Here is a 19,414-nt window from a genome sequence, read left to right on the forward strand (position 1 = left end):
GATCCATCTGTAGCAGAATACTATCTTCTCTTGTATTAACTGCTTTACATAGTTTTGTATCATCTGCAAATATCGATATTTTACTGTGTAAACCTTCTACCAGATCATTAATGAATATGTTGAAGAGAACAGGTCCCAATACTGACCCCTGCGGTACCCCACTGGTCACAGCGACCCAGTTAGAGACTATACCATTTATAACCACCCTCTGCTTTCTATCACTAAGCCAGTTACTAACCCATTTACACACATTTTCCCCCAGACCAAGCATTCTCATTTTGTGTACCAACCTCTTGTGCGGCACGGTATCAAACGCTTTGGAAAAATCGAGATATACCACGTCCAATGACTCACCGTGGTCCAGTCTATAGCTTACCTCTTCATAAAAACTGATTAGATTGGTTTGACAGGAGCGATTTCTCATAAACCCATGCTGATATGGAGTTAAACAGTTATTCTCATTGAGATAATCCAGAATAACATCCCTCAGAAACCCTTCAAATATTTTACCAACAATAGAGGTTAGACTTACTGGCCTATAATTCTCAATAACTCAAATATCTTCTTTCTTAGGTAATGTAATGTAAGAAGCCATCCCTACTTTCCTTATCTTTGTGGTTGTAATACATTGTGAATGGGCATCTGAGAACCAGACAAGAATTGTACACTGATAGATACTGGCTGTGTCTTATTTTCTTATCTCTGATGCATCGTATTTATTTCATTTGGACAAATAATGGCAGATCTGGAGACCGTTTGTATCTCAACCCAAATCCGCTCTTCTTGGAAGGGGTTGCCGCGGCATGGGGCCTGTACTGTGGCTCTTATGCAGATGTTCCAATTTGTACAGACCCACAACATAGCACTCACAGTGGACCCAGAAGCCAAGGTGCCACTCTTCAGGTTCCATGCCACTTAAGCATCCTGCCTAAACAAATGAGCTACAAAATGGACATAGATCTGATCACTTGGCTCGCTGGACGAGCAGCTGGATCTTTCTATATGTGGCCATCTTAAAATGAATGAAACATTTAGCCGACAGATACAAATGTGATATTCAGATGTCTCCAGCAATGCTGTTAAGCAGATCTGGCACAGGGTGAAGCATCTTCCCTAGTACAAGATTCATAGACCATGGGGAAGAGATAACATGTTCTGCTAGGGCTCCATCACGCTCCCCGCAGCAGTCCAATTACAGGCTCCTCAGTAACAATCGATAGGAAAGTTGGCATGTCAAAATGATTAATAGCTTGATAAGTCTGCACAATAAGAACTGTCAAGTATTAAGTACGAATGAATGTGTGCATGCATTATCAGGCGTTGTAGTATTTTATCATGAGCTCTTTATTATAATGCTCTACATAAATATTGCTAACAACGACTTTGAAGGCCATGCATAAACTGATCCCTGCGTACATCTCCAAATTAAAGGGACTATCCTCCTTGGGTGACAATTTTTCTTTTTTGCGTGTGTGTAAATTAATGTATTTTGGGTTAAAAAAATATTTTTTCAATATTTTTGTATTTTTTTTTATTCTACAGCCATTGTGTTATACAGTCTATTGCTGGATACTAGTGATAAACGAGTATACTCGTTGCTCAGGATTTCCTGAGCATGCTTGGGTGGTCTTTGAGTATTTTGGCGTGTACGGAGATTTAGTTTTTGTCGACACAGCTGCATGATTTGCGGCTGCTAGACAGCTTGAATACATATGGGGATTCCCTAACAAACAGGTAATCCCCACATGTATTCAGGCTGTCTAGCAGCCGCAAATCATGCAGCTGCATCGACAAAAAATAAATCTCCGAGCATGCCAAAATATTCGGAGGACACCCGAGCATGCTCAGGAAAACCCGAGCAACAAGGATACTTGCTCATCACTACTGGATACAGAATAAGTTAACTGTGAATCCATCAGTGGGCTAAGTCTGAAAGGAAAACTTGTAATTCTTATCTCTCTTTTCCTCAGCTCCTCTCATCTGAGATTTGACCACAGGCAGCATCAAGGAAACAAAGAGCCTGTAAAAACCAAATGGCACAATTTTTTTTTTAATGAAATCCAATTGCAAAAATGATCTATATTTAGCCCTATAAAAAAAAAAGATCCCCAACAGTGGCCAGCCAGCCTACTTCCTAGATATAATCGCTTCTCACAAGATTCCCTTAGTGTTTATTTTTTGTCATTTTATTAATATTTTATTAATGTAATCTCCTCTTTTGGTATCCAGTATATCTTTGGTATCTACAACCTTTTGGAATAAACAGTTCCAACATTTTTTGATGCACCGTGGTCTCAACCAGTGATCTGAAAGGCTTTCTCCATTCTAGCTAACAGCTGGAGGTACGGTCTGAACATGACATGAGACATTGGGATCCTGCCTGCTAGACGGAAGCGCCTCCGGAATCTCCATCTTTCTTTTTATCCACATAGATGCGTGGTTGCGCCGGTCAAGCGCATCTCCATACGTCTCGGGCGAGCGACAAACTGGAGACAAAGATCTCATCTACCTGCAAAGTTTCTACTAGTTTTGTGTCTACTTAGTGTAAGGAGGTTGCTGTCCCTGCTCCTTACCTGGAACCACTTAGTCAGACAGCTGGGTTGTCGGGGGGAAGACTTTCTGCTCTGGACATAAGGGACCATGTGATGGCTGGGGCAGGGAGGAAGAGACGTAGGTGTGGTCAGAAAAGTGCGGGAGAGCAGAGCGCGGCAGACGGAGGGGACAGCGTGCCAGAAAGAAAGCAGGCTGCAGCACCGCACTCCCCATGACAGAGTGCTCCCCGTGAGGGCACTAAGGCTGGAGTGAGAGTGGGGACTTGGAAGCCTCCATAATCTGAGAAGACTCTTCCCCTGACAGTGCAGAGACAGTGACTCGAGTGCAGCCCTGGTGACCGCAGTGACAAGCAAAGATCCCTGAGTGTGATAAGTAACTGCCCAGTGTGTGTGTGACATCATTACAAGACTGTGCTATTTCCTGGTTCCAGTTTCACTTTGAGAAGAACAGGCTGCAGAGACTTAACCCCAGAGTTTCCAGGAGACAGAGAAGAGACCAGGACCTCAAGCCCTGCTGGTGAATGTACCCACGTTGGAAATAGGACCCTCCAGTCAGGACCTCCCTGGGCTGATAAGTTACAAGAACACTCGTTAACTCTTTTGATTCCGCTTAACTGTTTACTGTTTGATTTGTCTCTATTAACCCCCTGTTTACTCCCTGCGAGGAGAATTTTACCCCTGTTAATAAATCCCCTTCAACAGTTGGTCTGTCTGTTCCGTGGTGACATACTCAACCCTGCACTCTATTACATTAGCGCAACCAGCCCAGGTAAGCGATCTCACTTGTATTAACACCACTATCATACTTCCCGCATTCAGGTCACGCTCTCCACTATCATACTTCCCGCATTCAGGTTGCGCTGTTCACTATCATACTTCTCGCATTCAGGTCGCGCTCTCCACTATCATACTTTCCGCATTCAGGTTGCACTCTCCACTATCATACTTCCCACATTCAGGTCGAGCTCTCCACTATCATACTTTCCGCGTTCAGGTCGCGCTCTCCACTATCATACTTTCCGCGTTCAGGTCGCGCTCTCCACTATCATACTTCCCACATTCAGGTCGCGCTCTCCACTATCATACTTCCCACATTCAGGTCGCGCTCTCCACTAACATACTTCCCGCATTCAGGTTGCGCTCTCCTCTATCATACTTCCCGCGTTCAGGTCGCGCTCTCCACTATCATATTTCCCGCATTCAGGTCGCGCTCTCCACTATCATACTACCCACATTCAGGTCGCGCTCTCCACTATCATACTACCCACATTCAGGTCGCGCTCTCCACTATCATACTTCCTGCATTCAGGTCGCGCTCTCCACTATCATATTCCCCATGTTCAGGTCACTCTCTCCACTATCATACTTCCCACATTCAGGTCGCGTTCTGCACTATCATACTTCACGCACTCGGGTTGCGCTCTCCACTATCATACTTCCCGCATTCAGGTCGCGTTCTCCACTATCATACTTCCCGCACTCTGGTTGCGCTCTCCACTATTATACTTCTCGCGCTCGGGTTGCACTCTCCACTATCATACTCCCCGCGTTCAGGTCGCTCTCTCCACTATCATACTTCCCACGTTCAGGTCACACTCTCCACTATCATACGTCCTGCATTCAGGTCGCGATCTCCACTATCATATTCCCCGTGTTCATATCGCTCTCTCCACTATCACACTCCCTGCATTCAGGTCACACTCTCCACTATCATACTTCCTGCACTCGGGTTGCGCTCTCCAATATCATACTCCCCGCGTTCATGTCGCTCTCTCCACTATCACACTTCCCACGCTCGGGTTGCGCTCTCCACTATCATACTTCCTGCCCTCGGGTTGCGCTATCCACTATCATACTTCCCGCGTTCAGGTAACACTATCCACTATCATACTTCCTGCATTCAGGTCGTGCTCTCCACTATCATATTCCCCATGTTCAGGTCACACTCTCCACTATCATACTTCCCACATTCAGGTCGCATTCTGCACTATCATACTTCCCGCACTCGGGTTGTGCTCTCCACTATCATACTTCTCGCACTCGGGTTGCACTCTCCACTATTATACTTCCCACATTCAGGTCGCGTTCTCCACTATCATACTTCCCGTGTTAAGGTCACACTCTCCACTATCATACTTCCCATGCTCGGGTTGCGCTCTCCAATATCATACTCCCCGCGTTCAGGTCGCTCTCTCCACTATCATACTTCCCATGCTCAGGTTGCGCTCTCCACTATCATACTTCCCGCCCTCGGGTTGCGCTCTCCACTATCATACTTCCCACGCTCGGGTTGCGCTCTCCACTACCATACTTCCCGCCCTCGGGTTGCGCTCTCCACTATCATACTTCCCGCGTTCAGGTCACACTCTCCACTTGTTTCCTCTCTATTCTGCCTCCTGCTCAAGGCTTGCACATTACACAGTATGTGTTTTCCTGTTATTTTTCCTCTTCTTTATTTGTAATATCCACATCTTTCTGTTTGATTCACCAATTGTGACTTTTTAAAAGGTATGCAAATTTACTCCATTCCCTCACGGACTCATTTTATGTCTAACTTAGTTATTTTTTTGCTCAAAGTTTGCGACATTTTAGTAGAACAGGAACATTTTTATTGTGCACCAAATTCATGAACCGTTTTGAAAAATTTGGCACAAAAAACATCAACAAATACCCCAAGATACGTTTGAACTGATATGTAAAAGAGGCTGAAAGACTATTTGCAGATCTGAAGCCTCTGTCATTCCAGCTCTATTCTCAGCCCACAGCTGCTGCTTCTATGCTGCGTGACTTCAGGCAAACAAGACGACAGTCAAGTAGTAGAGAAGGAATAGAGCTGGAGTGACAGAGGCTTTAGATCTACCATAGCACTTCAGGTTCATTTGCATATCAATACAAACAGTGATTTCTCAGTAATGAAGGAATGGTCTGATCATGAAAAGATATTGCTGGACTTGTCTTTGCAAGCCTACATGCAGATATAAATAGTTTGGAGAGAGAAATCCTGTTGACAGATTCCCTTAAAAAAATACAGAAATGAAGAATCAGGCCCTGAATCTTCGTTTCTTTCGTACAATGAGTTTATCAGGGGTCCCAGTCATAAGTATAGGTAAAGGTGTAGTTGCAAAAGGTCACTAATACCTGAGGGGGCTTGAAGGGCCCTCTAACACATAAGAAGACAGAATTAATATAAATGGTAAGTGCTGGGTGGGAATCCTTCTTGATACACCCCCCAGTCCCAGTACGGAGGGGATCTGCACTTGACCACTGAGAAGGGTACCCTCAATCTGAAATATTATGGTCCTGTAATATTTTTATTCCTGTTATTTTTTGTATACATTTACATTAAATGTAAGGGCTCCACAGAAAACCGGATTATATAAACTAGCTTGCAGGCATTGTATGTTAAATAATAAAAATCGTTATATATTATAGTGCTCATTAGGAGAGATGGACGTCATGTAAATACAGACGCATTGCCTTAATATGAGCTCATACATTATGCATGAGACCTGCAATGTACATGTATATGCAATATTGATGCACCTTGTCAAGCATTCTGTAGTTACAGCGCAGGATATGGATGGATTTTACATCTGATATTGCTGTGTGATATAATAATATAATTTCGAGAATACATTTGGCGATGCGCCTATATTTTCCGGTATTATTCCTAGAATTCTTTTTACATAGGGCATGTAGAATCCATATATAAACTCCATTGCTCGAAGTCATTGCGGCTCTGTGCTTTGCTGCAGATCCAGTTCATTAAAAACATATCGATGTGTTTTCAGTAAGAGTTGTGCTAAAGCATCACACACACCTAACATTGGGAAAGTCGCACAGGACTTAATTGGGCAGAATTTGGACTTCTTCTAAATCAAAGTTTCTTCTAGATCAAAGTTGTTCGATCCCCAACATTAAATTTGCATTCTCTGTAAACAGTAAGCGGCAGCCCCCATCATGAATCCCCTTCAGCTAATCTGGGCCACCTTCAAAAGGAAATGAACGTCAAATAATTACGATTTGCATTGTATTTTCAGAACAACAAAAAGACTTAAAGGAGTTTTTAAAAAAACGGATGGTGAGGTGTGATAAAATAAGAAAAGATTCAGTATTTACTAATTAAATCTCCTGATACTCCAATACTGCCACTCTGCATTTTTGCCACATCTGAGTTATATCTGGGTGTTACACACGGGGCACTTGCCCGGGCCGCAGTCGTCAGGGGGCCTCCATTGGGTAGTATGATGCAGCAGTCCAAGGTGTCTCCCCAACAACTGAATTTTGCCACTCCCCTGTAATGGGATTCAGCCATTCTCTGAGCCAGCTATCAAGCTGACAGCTGACTCACAGAAGAAGTAGCATGCCAACTCCCAACAATCAAATGTTCTCACGTCATTCAGGGGACATACTGGGAGTTGTAGGTTCATGTGACACAAATATATGTAGGGCTGACCTGACATTACAAGTAATGTGCAAATAGTGATTCTGGTGATACATTCATAACTTGATTGTTGTTCAGGTGATTTATTCATGTAATGATTGTTGTTCTGGTAATGTATTTTTGTACTGATTGTGGTTATGGTGCTGAAGTATTATACGAGTGGTGGTCCTCATGATGTACTGATGGTCGTTCTGGTGATGTATTTATGTATTGATGGTGGTTCTGGTTATATATTTCTGCAATGCTGCTGGTTATGGTGATATATTCATGCACTGATAGTGGTTATGGCAATTTATTCATGTACTGATGGTGGTTCTTGTGATGTATTTCTGTACTTCTGATAGTTCTGTTGATTCAGTACTAGTGTGATGCAGTGATGCAGTGTTTCTGCACAGATGGGGTTCTAGTGATGTATTACTGTACTGTAGTGGTGATATATTAATGTACTGATGGTGGTTCTGGTGATGAATTTATGTACTGATTGGGGTTCTAGTGATGTATTTATGTACTGCTGATGTTTCTGGTGATGTATTTCTAAACAGATGAGGGTTGTTATGCTGTGTTTCTGAACTGCTGGTGTCTCTGGTGATGTATTTCTGTACTGATGGTGGTTCTGGTGATGAGTTCTTGTGATGTTATTAGTTCTGATCCTGAACATATATAACAATCCATAACCTTCAAGATTATGTGATACATGACTATATTAATAAAGTTTATGTTAAGTACATAAAGGTGTTGTCCAATGATGAAATGACAGCAGACTTTGAATACTCACAGCTTGCGCACTGCAGGCTATCAGGATTCTCTGATGAGAGCGAAAGGTCACGAAACCGCAAGTATGCTATTTGCATGCAAAGTGTCATGTGCTGACGTGTGGCCTCACTCAATACAAGTGAATTGAGTGAGGCTGACACGTCATATTGGAATGTTGCCGGAAGTGTGGAAATCACATACTTGCACTCACATGACTGTCCACTCTTGCCGCCGCAAATGTATTGCATGAGGCCAGAAACAGTCTAGTCGAAATCTAGCGGGGAGTAGTCATATCGCAAACTTGCGGTCATGTTCCCGGCCCTGACACCAGCAAATTGTTACTGCTTGCAGTGTATGCACTATGAGAATTCAGAAGTCTGCAGTTACTCTAAGTGACTGCAGACTTTCATCACAAACCTGGACAACCCTTTTCATTACAAAATGAAGCACTGTAGCATGCTTAATCCTAAACAGCGTGTAATATATTCCCTGTCAGGATTCAGCTCTGCTCGCTGGTTCGAGCAGTCATCACATGGCCAATCACGTGCGATTATCATACTTACATTCTCGCATGAGAAATACGGCTGTCTGTCTCTGCCCCAAGTGTGCAAATCGCATATGGATGGTCACATAATGACTAGTCAAACCGCTTGAGCGGGAAAAGGCGGGGGGAGCATCAAACTTAATTTTTGCCCGTGGTGCTGGAAAACCTAGATCTGCCTTTGACTAGATGAACATGACCACTGTAGCCAGTTACAGGCTTTGGTGGTGTACGACACAAGTGATTGGCTGCAGTAGTCACTTGTGTGGATGGCATGTCATTGGTTAAGGAAAAAAGGAACTGGAGCAGCAATGGAAGCACCAGAAAAGTGACATTGGACTGTTATAGTATCAAACATGGTAGAACTGCTTCTTTCATTATTTTATCATATTTATCCCCCGGTACCTTTTTTTTTAATGGAAAATCCTTATAAGACTATTTTTAAATGTATACATATGACTCTAAATAACAGGTACAATTCCAGAGAACACTAGTGTCTGTCATAGGCTTCTGGGTAGAATTAGTGCTTGCTATGTAGTCTGGCTGATGATTGCTATCTACATTCATATACATAGTTGTTATACAGTGTTATCTGTTATCATTTCACTGCATCCAGTTATTACAAGTCCCTCACTATATACTTTAATGGTTTTCTGAGCTGCACAGAGAACTTCCAGTTTTATTTCTTTATGATCGTTACTGTTATCAATGCACCAAAACTTGTTGTTTCATATATTTTAGCAGTATATCATCCTTTGTATTTTGTACCCATTCATCCTTCCCTCGGCAGCGTCTGGCATTCAGTTCCACGCCTATGACTTTTTTCTTCTAATATTATTACACACACAGGCAGTGGCGTTAATAGAGTCCGATGGACTCTGATGCAAGATTTGGACAAGAACCCCCACCATGGTATATATATATATATACATATATATATACATATATATGTTCTCCATCCGACACAGGACATATCACCAGTAAGGTCAATGGGTTATTTCTGAATCATCACATACAAAATAGACAAATAGATCTTATGGACATTAATTAACCTCAAAGTCAACTAATAATGGGGTTATCTTCTGCTGGACCTGTAGTTCTCTATTGTATTCATTGTCCACTAATGTAATGTATCAGAACCTGAACCCAATGGAGGATTCTCGTCTACTCTGGTGGGCCAGTCCGGTCCTGTACATTCACAAATCTACAGCACGGTTCAGCATCTTTATATTAAATCTGAATTACCGTATCTCACTTTTCATGTCCCTTTTTCTGTGTGCAATGTTTGTAAACTATTTTCTATTGTGACTTGGAAGCCATTAATAGATAAGGTAACGGAGGGTGACAAATCCTATTATGTGCCTCTATTTAGTGCTATAAGGCCATGTGAATATCTATATGTCCTGGTTAGCACGTACCTAACAGCTTCATCCACTTCACATATGTTGAAGTACAGTATACTTATCATTTTAAAATACTTTTACCATGCTATAGTGAAATGTGAGAAGTTTTGATGGGTGGGGGTCAGGGTGACGAGACCCTGACAATCTCTAAAATGAAGAATCACAACCACTCAACTGAGTCCCCTCATTTCTCTTTAGCTTTTTCATGGATCCATGCAAATCGTCTCTCTGAAGAGAGTAGAAGAGAGCTGATCACAAATGAAGCTGCATAATGCTCCGCTTGAGCCCTTCTACCTTTACATTTAGTGATTAGTGGGAGTCACATCTACACCTGGACCTTCTCCTGCTAGGTCTGCTTCTGTCATTCGGCGCTGGCTTGTTCATTCCGTGGGCAGCGCTGGTGATGGAGGAGACATCATGGCCATTACCACTAGGCTGGGCAGGCTTTGTCTAGTCAGAGATTATGTGTAGTTGAGTCCAGTGGTGCCACTTAGGCTAGTTTCACACTAGCGTTCAGTGTGAAGCCCCGCCCACCGCCGCTCCTCTTCATTCAGCTCCGCCTATGTCGGCATGCGTTCTGCGTACCCTATCTTTAACATTGGGTACGCAGGCCATGCGGATGTATGCGAATGCCTCTGCATGCGTCGTTTTCAAGCTGCGCTGACAGCAACAAAATCCTAAAATGTTGCATTTGACGCAGGTCAGCGCAGCGTCAAGATGACGCAAGCGGAGGCATTCACATACATCCGCATGGCCTGCGTACCCAATGTTAAAGATAGGGTACGCAGAACGCATGCAGACATAGGCGGAGCTGAAGGAAGAGGAGCGGCAGTGGGCGGGGGTTCACGGAGGAAGAAGGCTTTCATCTGCAGCCCTGCCGAACGCTAGTGTGAAGCCTGCCTTAGTGTCCAGCAACTCAGCAGGAGTAATTAGCTCCCTGTTGTGGCCAAGCAGCACCACACCCTACTTAACCTCCCAGATACTGCTGAGAGTTGCTAGTTTTTAGTACATACTTACACTGGTTAGTTCTCCTGTTGCCTGATACCTGTCCTTGGTTGCTTGATTAGCATTGCTAACATTGGATTGAATGTACCTGCCTGAGCATTCTGTCTCTGGCTACCTCCCTGATCTCATCCCTTTTACCAAATTTTGTCCTGTATCATCCCTTTCTGGTTTACACCTTTCTCTGCCAGCTCATTTAATCGACTGGCAGCTATTCCATTGACACAAACCAGGAGACCCTATTATAAGTCAAAATCCTAGGTAAGTGGAGTGGCTTTCACAAAGTTTGTCTGTGGAGGCCATTATCAAAAGCTGCCAAGTTTACACGTACAGTGCACCCTTACAGTGGCAGTATTAAAGTCCAGACCCCTACTGATAAAAACTTATAACAAATTGTTAAAATCAATAGGTACCCTTTAACAACCCTCATCCATAAATTCTATGAAGCAAATGGATGTTATAAAAATAAAAGCTATAGTGGAAAGAGGTAGAGGATTCAATGGCAACATGGAGGACTTCAGGGCTGGAGCACTCAATCAATGAGATCAAGTTTACATGGTTCTAAATTTGCTTTAATGTGCACCATTAAATACTACATTTTTCCTGCTGCAGTACCATACAAAAGCATATTCTGAGCCCTGAGGTCATGGTTTTGCCTAAATACACCATTGAAATTGATAAGAGACATAGAAGTTGTATGGGGATGTACAATGTTGCTGAACCGTCCATGGCACTCTTGGCCAACTATAGGGGCAGTACGTGCAACTGCCTTAGGCTCGTGATATGAGTATTCCAGGCAGAGATTCCCCCACATGTAGATTCTGGAAGTGGACTACTTTGTCTTGCAATGCAGAAAACTCATTAATTCAATCTGAAGTAAGGACTGGGGCATTTCACTTGGTCATGGCTGCACAAGATTCAGTATTATATTAGGAGAGAAAGAGGGGCAATTGTAAGAATTTCTTATTGAGCCCTTCTTTCTCAGTGTATGATATTTCCGAGCATTTACTTACAGGGAACCTGTCACCCCTCCCCACCTACCGCGGTGTTTTTATCTAAAGTTTAACTAAAAGAGCCACATTGTGCAGCACTAATGCTGCATTCTGTCAAGGTGGTTCTTTGATTTGGGGCCCCTTCCTGTACATTTACAGCTGCTTAGTCCATGGTGTATGTGGAAAAAAGTGGAAAAAATTAGAGCTTACCTCTACTATGCCGATCTTCCCATCACTGTTGTGCCCATATTGCTCCACAAAGGCTTTCATTTCATCTGATAATTCCTATAAAACAAAACATTATTGCGAATTCAATGAAGTGCAAGTCAACTGCACTGATATAGTAGAGGATCTCTGATGTTAGTGTACAATAAATGTTGTTTCTAAATCACTAGTCATGCCAAGACAACACGAGTACGCCATGAAATCCCCAGTCTGCCCCAGAAAAAACATTTCCCAATGAATATTACTACAAATTATTTACTGAATAAATAATTTTTGCTGCCCATTATTGAGTACTATGGTAACTGTTAGGGAGTTCTTTACTTTAACTGTCAGTTGATTTTGGGTTATGTAATTTAGATTTACTTGGGCTTCTAACTGATGTTCTTGATACCCAACCATTACCACATTCCAGTTCTGAACCTCTGTGCCGACCACTCTGCTCTCCTTTGCTGCTCCTCTGCTTGGGGCATATGTGCCCAAAATCCAGATTGGCACCACTGAAGTCCAGTCCTACTAGTTCCTAAGCCAGTTTGTTACACGCGCATGCATGCTAACGGATTCTTAAAGGACCATATGACACAAATGCCTAGCTTATTGAGAACCTTTCTTTATCCCCCATTTCTTGAGTTCCTAAGGTTCCTACTTAAGGTACACTTTGCTGAGGTGATCATCCATTCAGTATACCTTATTTTTGACCTCATCCTTTTTTTTCTGCTAGTGCAGACTTTGTGCCTGTATACAAAAACTTCCCAAACTTGACCTCTGCTTGTCCAACGATGAGTTCAATATGCTACAAGGGGACGGTGAAATGGTCTATTGTGTGCAACCATTTGTCTGCTAGAGACTAATGGTGGAACTGTGCTGGGTATTCCCAGTAATGAGGAGTTCAAATCCTTAAACTCTTTGGCTTAGACCTGCAAATTTGAAGGGACAAAGTGAGTCCACAATATATCTTGCTTTATATCAGAGATAACCTTATTTAAAGGTAACCTGAGATCTAATTCATGCTACTCGAACCATGGCCAGCACTAGTCAGAGCCTGAATGCACAATTGCAGCCTGGTGTATTTATCTCTGAAATGCTCCAGCGCCTCAGAGAGGCGAAGAATCCAGTCAAGGACCATAGCCAGAGACTAATCCGGCACCACCACCAGCCAGCTTCTCTAGGGATCCTAACCCTAACCCTAAGGGACCCTAACCTTAACCCTAAGGGATCCTAACCCTAACCTAAGGGATCCTAACCCTAACCCTAAGGGATCCTAACCCTAACCCTAAGGGATCCTAAACCTAACCCTAACCCTAAGGGATCCTAACCCTAACCCTAAAAAACACCGCTAAAAATTACTACATGTTGCATTTCTGCAACAAAACGCATGCATAGAAAAGACGCATACGGCGGCAAAACGCGGCAAAACAGATGCAAAAAACGCATGCGTTTTTAATGTTAAGTATAGGAAAAAAAAGCATGCTTTTTTTGCGCTAAAACGCAGCGGCAAAAAACGCAAATGTGAAACCAGCCTAAGGTGGCCATTTTGAAGTTGTCCATTTTGGATCCAACTTTATTTTCTCCAATGGGAAGAGGGTCATGTGACACATCAAACTTATTGAGAATTTCACAAGAAAAACAATGGTGTGCTTGGCTTTAATGTAACTTTATTCTTCCATGAGTTATTTACAAGTTTCTCTTTGTTTACAGCCATTGACATGTCGAAGAGGTTAACACGTGAGGAGCGGATAGAAATTGTGTTGATGTCATTGCAGCAGATTTCAATGCAAGACACCCTACGCAAGAAACTGTCACCATTCCCATGTTATTTAGGTGTATCCATATAAATGGCCAACCCAAAAAAGTTTGCCTCATCACTGAACATAATGTTCTGTGTAAACTGAGGGTCCTGTTCAATTTTTTGCTTTGCCCATTTGGCAAATTCAGCGTGCCGATCTGGCATCAGTCAAACATCCCTTCGGCGGATATTAGCCATTCACAAATGGCACCGTTACAAAATCCAGCTACTGCATCTCAACGAGGATGGCCCAGATCAGCGTGCTGAATTTGCAGAATGGGCAAAACAAAAATTCTCAATAAGTTTGATGTGTCGCATGACCCTCTTCCCATTCGAAAAAATAAAGATGGATCTAAAATGGCCGACTTCAAAGTGGCCACCATGGTCACCACCCATCTTGAAAAGTTTGAAACAGGAAATCGATATCACCAACCATTCCTATTTTATTTAGGTGTATCCATATACATGGCCCACCCTGTATATTACAATTTTTAACTGAAGTCAAGTATATAATGGCATTGGCTATCAAACGTAATATCAGGGTTGTGATCTTTAATGCACAGAGTATTTCCGGTCCCCTCGGGCAGTCCAATTTTAGACTGGAAAGTATTGCAGGATTGTGACTGTATTTTGTGACCTTCATTTTATAAGAGAAATTGCCAAGAAACTTTCAATGCAGCAAACTTTTCTTCTACAAGGTCAGGAAATTGTCAACGCCAAACCATAAAAGATAAAAAAAAATTGTAATTCATGGACAGATGAAAGCTCAAGATTCCTTCCTGTAACGGCCAATGTTCTGAAGAACTTCTAAGTGCAGGAACAATTGTATGAGACATGTACAGAGCAGAAGATTTCAAGATGAGATGGATAGTCATATTGGTTCTCATTTTAAGATGATGGAAATGAGCCTCAGTTCTTCCTTGAATTCTGTAGTTTTGCACTGCTGATTTAGCATTCATTTCTTCATGGATTATTTGTTATACTAGATGGCAGCCCGATTCTAAAGAATCGGGAGTCTAGAATCCATATATACTTTATTTATTCAAATGTAAGAATAATACAATTAATAAATAATAGTAAGAAAGAACAAAAATAATAGGCAGTATATGGAGAAAACACCAAACAAAAGTTCAAAATTGGTGTGAAAATGTCACTGAACCACTTCACAACTAAATATATATAGTTTTGGTAAATGGTATTATCATTTTTTTGACGAAATTCGGCAGGAGCTTGAAGAGCAACGTCACTGGGCCCGCCTCCACGCAGTAGAAACTTGCTGTGAGGTAAAAATTCAAAAATCACACCAAAATGGCGGGCGGAGTGTGTCACAGTACGGCACGTTTCTTATTGGTCGCTCACAGCAGGCGGCAACCAATCAGACACTGGACACTGTTGACGTCACTTATCTCCGGACATTAGCTCCGGACATTAGCTCCGGACATTAGCTCCGGACAGGAAGTTGGCACAAATTGCAGGAAGTAGTATTCTAGGCAATTATATATTAGATGAGACGCTAGATTCAGTTTATCCAGTTTTTGCATAAATGTCTCAGAAATTTCCAATAAGGGCACTGGTTATAGTTACCAGATAATGTGTAACAATGTTTTGTGGTTATTGTATTGGCCTCTATCTAGATGCTGAATGACAGTTTACGATGAATATGTGATGATGGATGCAGCAGTGGAAACATGAGGAATGGGGTCAAAGGTAGGAAAAAATGAAAAAAGTAGAATAGGAATGAAAGGAGAAATTACAGGGAAAGAATGGCAATATTAAAAAGACTTTGACAAAGGATGAAGATAGAGAACTAGAATGGATGAATGTGGAGAGGAATGGGAAACATAATGAAGGAAAGGTGTGGAGAGGAAGCACCAACTGGAAAAAGAGACGGCAAATGGAGAACAGGACACAATTAAAAGACAGAGGTAGAAAGCAAAGTGGAAATGGGACAGGATGTAGGAAATAAGAAAAATGGAAAAATACATTAAAGAGGAGGAGAAAGAAGGAAGGTTGGGAGAAGAAAAGGGGATGGAGATAATATAGTAAAGGATGAAAGGAGGATTGATGGGAGTTAGTGGAAAGACAAGGAAAAGGAGTGGAGAAAGTAAAGAAATGAGATAATAGAAGGAAAGTAGAGGTGAGGAAACGGAGAGCAGCGGGAATCATAAGGGAGATACATGTGGGAAACGAAAGGGAGAGAAGAAAAGAGATGGCCTGGAAGACAAGCAGAGGGATGAATGGGGGAAGGGGAATTCATCGAAGAAGGAAGGGCAAATAAGAGGAAGGTGGGGTGTAGATGAGAGACTACAATATGGATAAGAGAGCGGAGAGTATAGTATGTAAGGGAGGGAAAGAAGAAGGATAAATGAGAAGAAGAAAAAGAAGATACGGAAAATAAAAAATGAAAGACAAGAAGGAGGCTAGAGGGAATATATTGAGTAGAATGGGATAGGAAAGACATGGGGAAGGGAAAAGTAAAAGACTGGTAGGAAATAGTACAAGCCAAAAACATGAGAGTGTGATGAAATGAGAAAGACTTCTTGATGATTAGATTATTTGATCCTCATCAAAGACGAATAGGTAAAGAAAGGACGAGTGAGAGGATCAGGAGACAATGACCAGAAATAGACAATTGAATTACATTCCTAAAAAGGCTCCCAATTCATAGTCAGCTTTAAATAAAGTTAATCTACAATGGATCCCCTACAAGAGTAGAAATTAGCAAACACAAGCTAATAAGGGAGCCTAAAGAATAAAGACTGAACACCCTGAAGACCAGGGTCACCCATCTACCGTACATATCTGGTACTTGAATATGTCTGATCTATATGTATCAGTCACAGTCCTAGAATCTAAATGAACAGTTTAATGGTCCTCAACGTGCAAAATCCTTCACATGAGCTACACAAATAATTTCGCAGAAGTTTGAGGAAGTAACTTTCATTACAAATATTCCTTAGTCGTTGTAATATTTGGTGGAAGTCCCAGGAGAAGAGTTAGAAGACGAGAAACATGAAAGTGTCCACATATGTCCGTCATTTCTAAATGCTGCATTACATGTGCTAGAACTCGTGTCAACTGAAATACAGTCATTGAGAATTTCTAGTTTTATTAATAATATACGCTACTGTGGAGCCTCCCATCCCCCTCTAAGTGATAATCTCATTGACAGGAGGAATATTGTATTTATACATAAGTATACAGAGGGCTCAATTGGCAGAGGACACCTACTATTCTGTATGAAGACGCGCCAACCTGTAAGACAAAAATTAAACCTGGTCTTCCCCCAGCAGCAATTCCCAAGATCAGATAATGATAAAGGAAAGAATGTAGAATGTACAAAGAATGCGGAATGTTTTCACAACAACAGATTATAACTTGTATCAAATAAAAGGAAACAAACACCGACTGATAGCATGTTACATTTTCTATAATATATAACATCTCTCTCTCTGAATCTATCCACATCTATCTGTCTATATTATATATCTATCTATTATCTATCCATCTATCTATCATATCTATCTATCTATCTATCTATCTATCTATCTATCTATTATCTATCATCTATCTATCTATCTATCTATATTATCTATCTATCTATCTATCTATCTATCATCTATCTATATTATCTATCTATCTATCTATCTATCTATCTATCTATCTATCTATCTAACTATCATCTATCTATATTATCTAACTATATTATCTATATATCTATATTATTTATCCATCTATATTATCTATCTATCTATCTATCTATCTATCTATCTATATTATCTATCTATATTATCTATATATCTATATTATTTATCCATCTATATTATCTATCTATCTATCTATCTTATCTATCTATCTATATTACCTATCTATCTATCTATATTATCTAACTATATTATCTATATATCTATATTATTTATCCATCTATATTATTTATCTATCTATATTATCTATATATCGATTTATTTATCTATCTATCTATCATCTATCTATATTATATATCTATAGTGTCTATATATATATATTATCAATCTATCTATCTAAAATGCAGGTAGCAGTCCAAATAAAGTGTACAAGAAAGTGGGAGCACTGTATTGACACATCTAATTGGTGTTCCTTGCTTTCCACCCAATATTCATTACAAATTTTTCTTCTATGTATCTATTTCTATATCACATATTTTTCTTTCCTTTCTTTCTTTCTTTCTTTCTATCTTTCTTTCTTTCTTTCTTTCTTTCTTTCTTTCTTTCTTTCTTTCTTTCTTTCTTTCTTTCTTTCTTTTCCATCAGTCTGTCTATCTGTCTGTATCAGTTAACAACATATCATGTAATTCATTTACTAATAGTGACTAAATCTGTTTAAACCTACGAAACGAATCAAAACAATTATCCGAAGCTAAATAAAGTGAGTTTAATAATGTAACTTAGCGCAAACATTGTCTCCAGCCCATGGACACATGGGGGACATGGGTGCACAGAGCAGTCGTGAAAGTCATGCCATTCTCTCTGCAGATTTACAATGCATCAAAAGCCACAGCTAAAAATACCATCTCACAGGGATCAGACTCCTGAGCCCTCCTCGCCCTCCTCGCCCTCCTCGCCCTCCTCGCCCTAATAGTGTCTGTGTCTACAGTCAGTAATTAAAATAAATTCTTTGGTAACGAAATATTATCATCACCAGTGAGTGTCCTTGCAGGCCAACTAATAATCATTTCAGAGCAAAGTATTTATTTTTTTTGCACCAGATCATTAGATTTCCAGGCTGCTCCTGTGTCGCCTCCACCAGCTCTGGAGGATGGATTCTAGTGATAAGTGATACTTTAAGTAGATCCTGCAGTTCAACTTAAATCGATGTGGACAGTTTTGGAGGGTGACATTAGGCATCAGGGCATCTGCTGCACCTGCAATCCCTAACACTTTATAACATCCCTGACTAATCAGAAGGAAGGATCCACATTTCAGTACAGCTACACGAATGTATATTACGCAGACACATACCAGTCCAGCCTTCTTCCTGGCTTGCTGGAGCTCCTGAATAAAGTTCTGCAGCTCTTTCCCTTCAATGAATCCATTGCCTGCAAACAGATACCAACACACAATGAAATCCACTCCAGTGCACTGAGAGGGATAGAAAAAAAAAATATTAACTAGATGTTATTAGTCCAGTAAGGCAGAAGTCAGCCTGGAAATGACAGCAGTGAGAAGAAAAAAGAGCTTTAACCTTTTCTTTGCCAGGGCTTTGGATCACTCTGGCAGTGAAATGGTTACAAAGGCAGAGGCTATCATGTAAAGAGTAGAAGATATTCACCATCTTTATCATAGTGATGCCAGATTTCCAGGAACTGTGTGGCTGAGATTTCCACTCCTTGGAGGTGAGTCTCTGCCATGGTGCACTGTGCTGCTGCTGCTGCTGGGGAGGCTGCTGCTGCTGGGGAGGAGGCTGCTGCTGCTGGGGAGGCTGCTGTCCTTGGTGCTGAAGTGCAGGCTGAGTGACTCGTGGTGGGAGCTGCACCCAGCAGTGTATATAGGACTGGCTCCAAAGGAAACCCTCCTCCTGCAACGCCCCAAACTCCCTGATTCCACTCCTCTGACAGGTTTATGTCTACTTCACCTTTCCTCTCTAGCCTCCACCTTACTCTGCCTGCCTGTGGTGACCCTAAAGGGAAGGTTCACCCAAGAGAAACTTTTCACAACTTCATGGAAAATTACAAATCATATAG

The 19,414-nt window shown here is 41.4% G+C and overlaps 1 protein-coding gene across 1 annotated transcript in view; it reads right to left on the reverse strand.

Moving 5' to 3' along the window:
* The window catches only part of CALB1 (calbindin 1), a 105,256-nt gene extending 86,068 nt beyond the window's left edge, over positions 1-19,188 (reverse strand). The window contains exons 1-3 of the mRNA XM_069731589.1: positions 19,003-19,188; positions 18,693-18,769; positions 11,898-11,972 (exon numbers count right to left, since the gene is read on the reverse strand). Of these exons, the coding sequence (XP_069587690.1) occupies positions 11,898-11,972; positions 18,693-18,769; positions 19,003-19,081 (231 nt within the window). The 5' untranslated portion in view covers positions 19,082-19,188. The remainder of the gene's footprint in view (positions 1-11,897; positions 11,973-18,692; positions 18,770-19,002) is intronic.
* Between the last annotated feature and the right edge of the window lie 226 nt (positions 19,189-19,414).

Source organism: Ranitomeya imitator, chromosome 6, assembly GCF_032444005.1.
Source record: "Ranitomeya imitator isolate aRanImi1 chromosome 6, aRanImi1.pri, whole genome shotgun sequence".
NCBI lineage: Eukaryota > Metazoa > Chordata > Amphibia > Anura > Dendrobatidae > Ranitomeya > Ranitomeya imitator.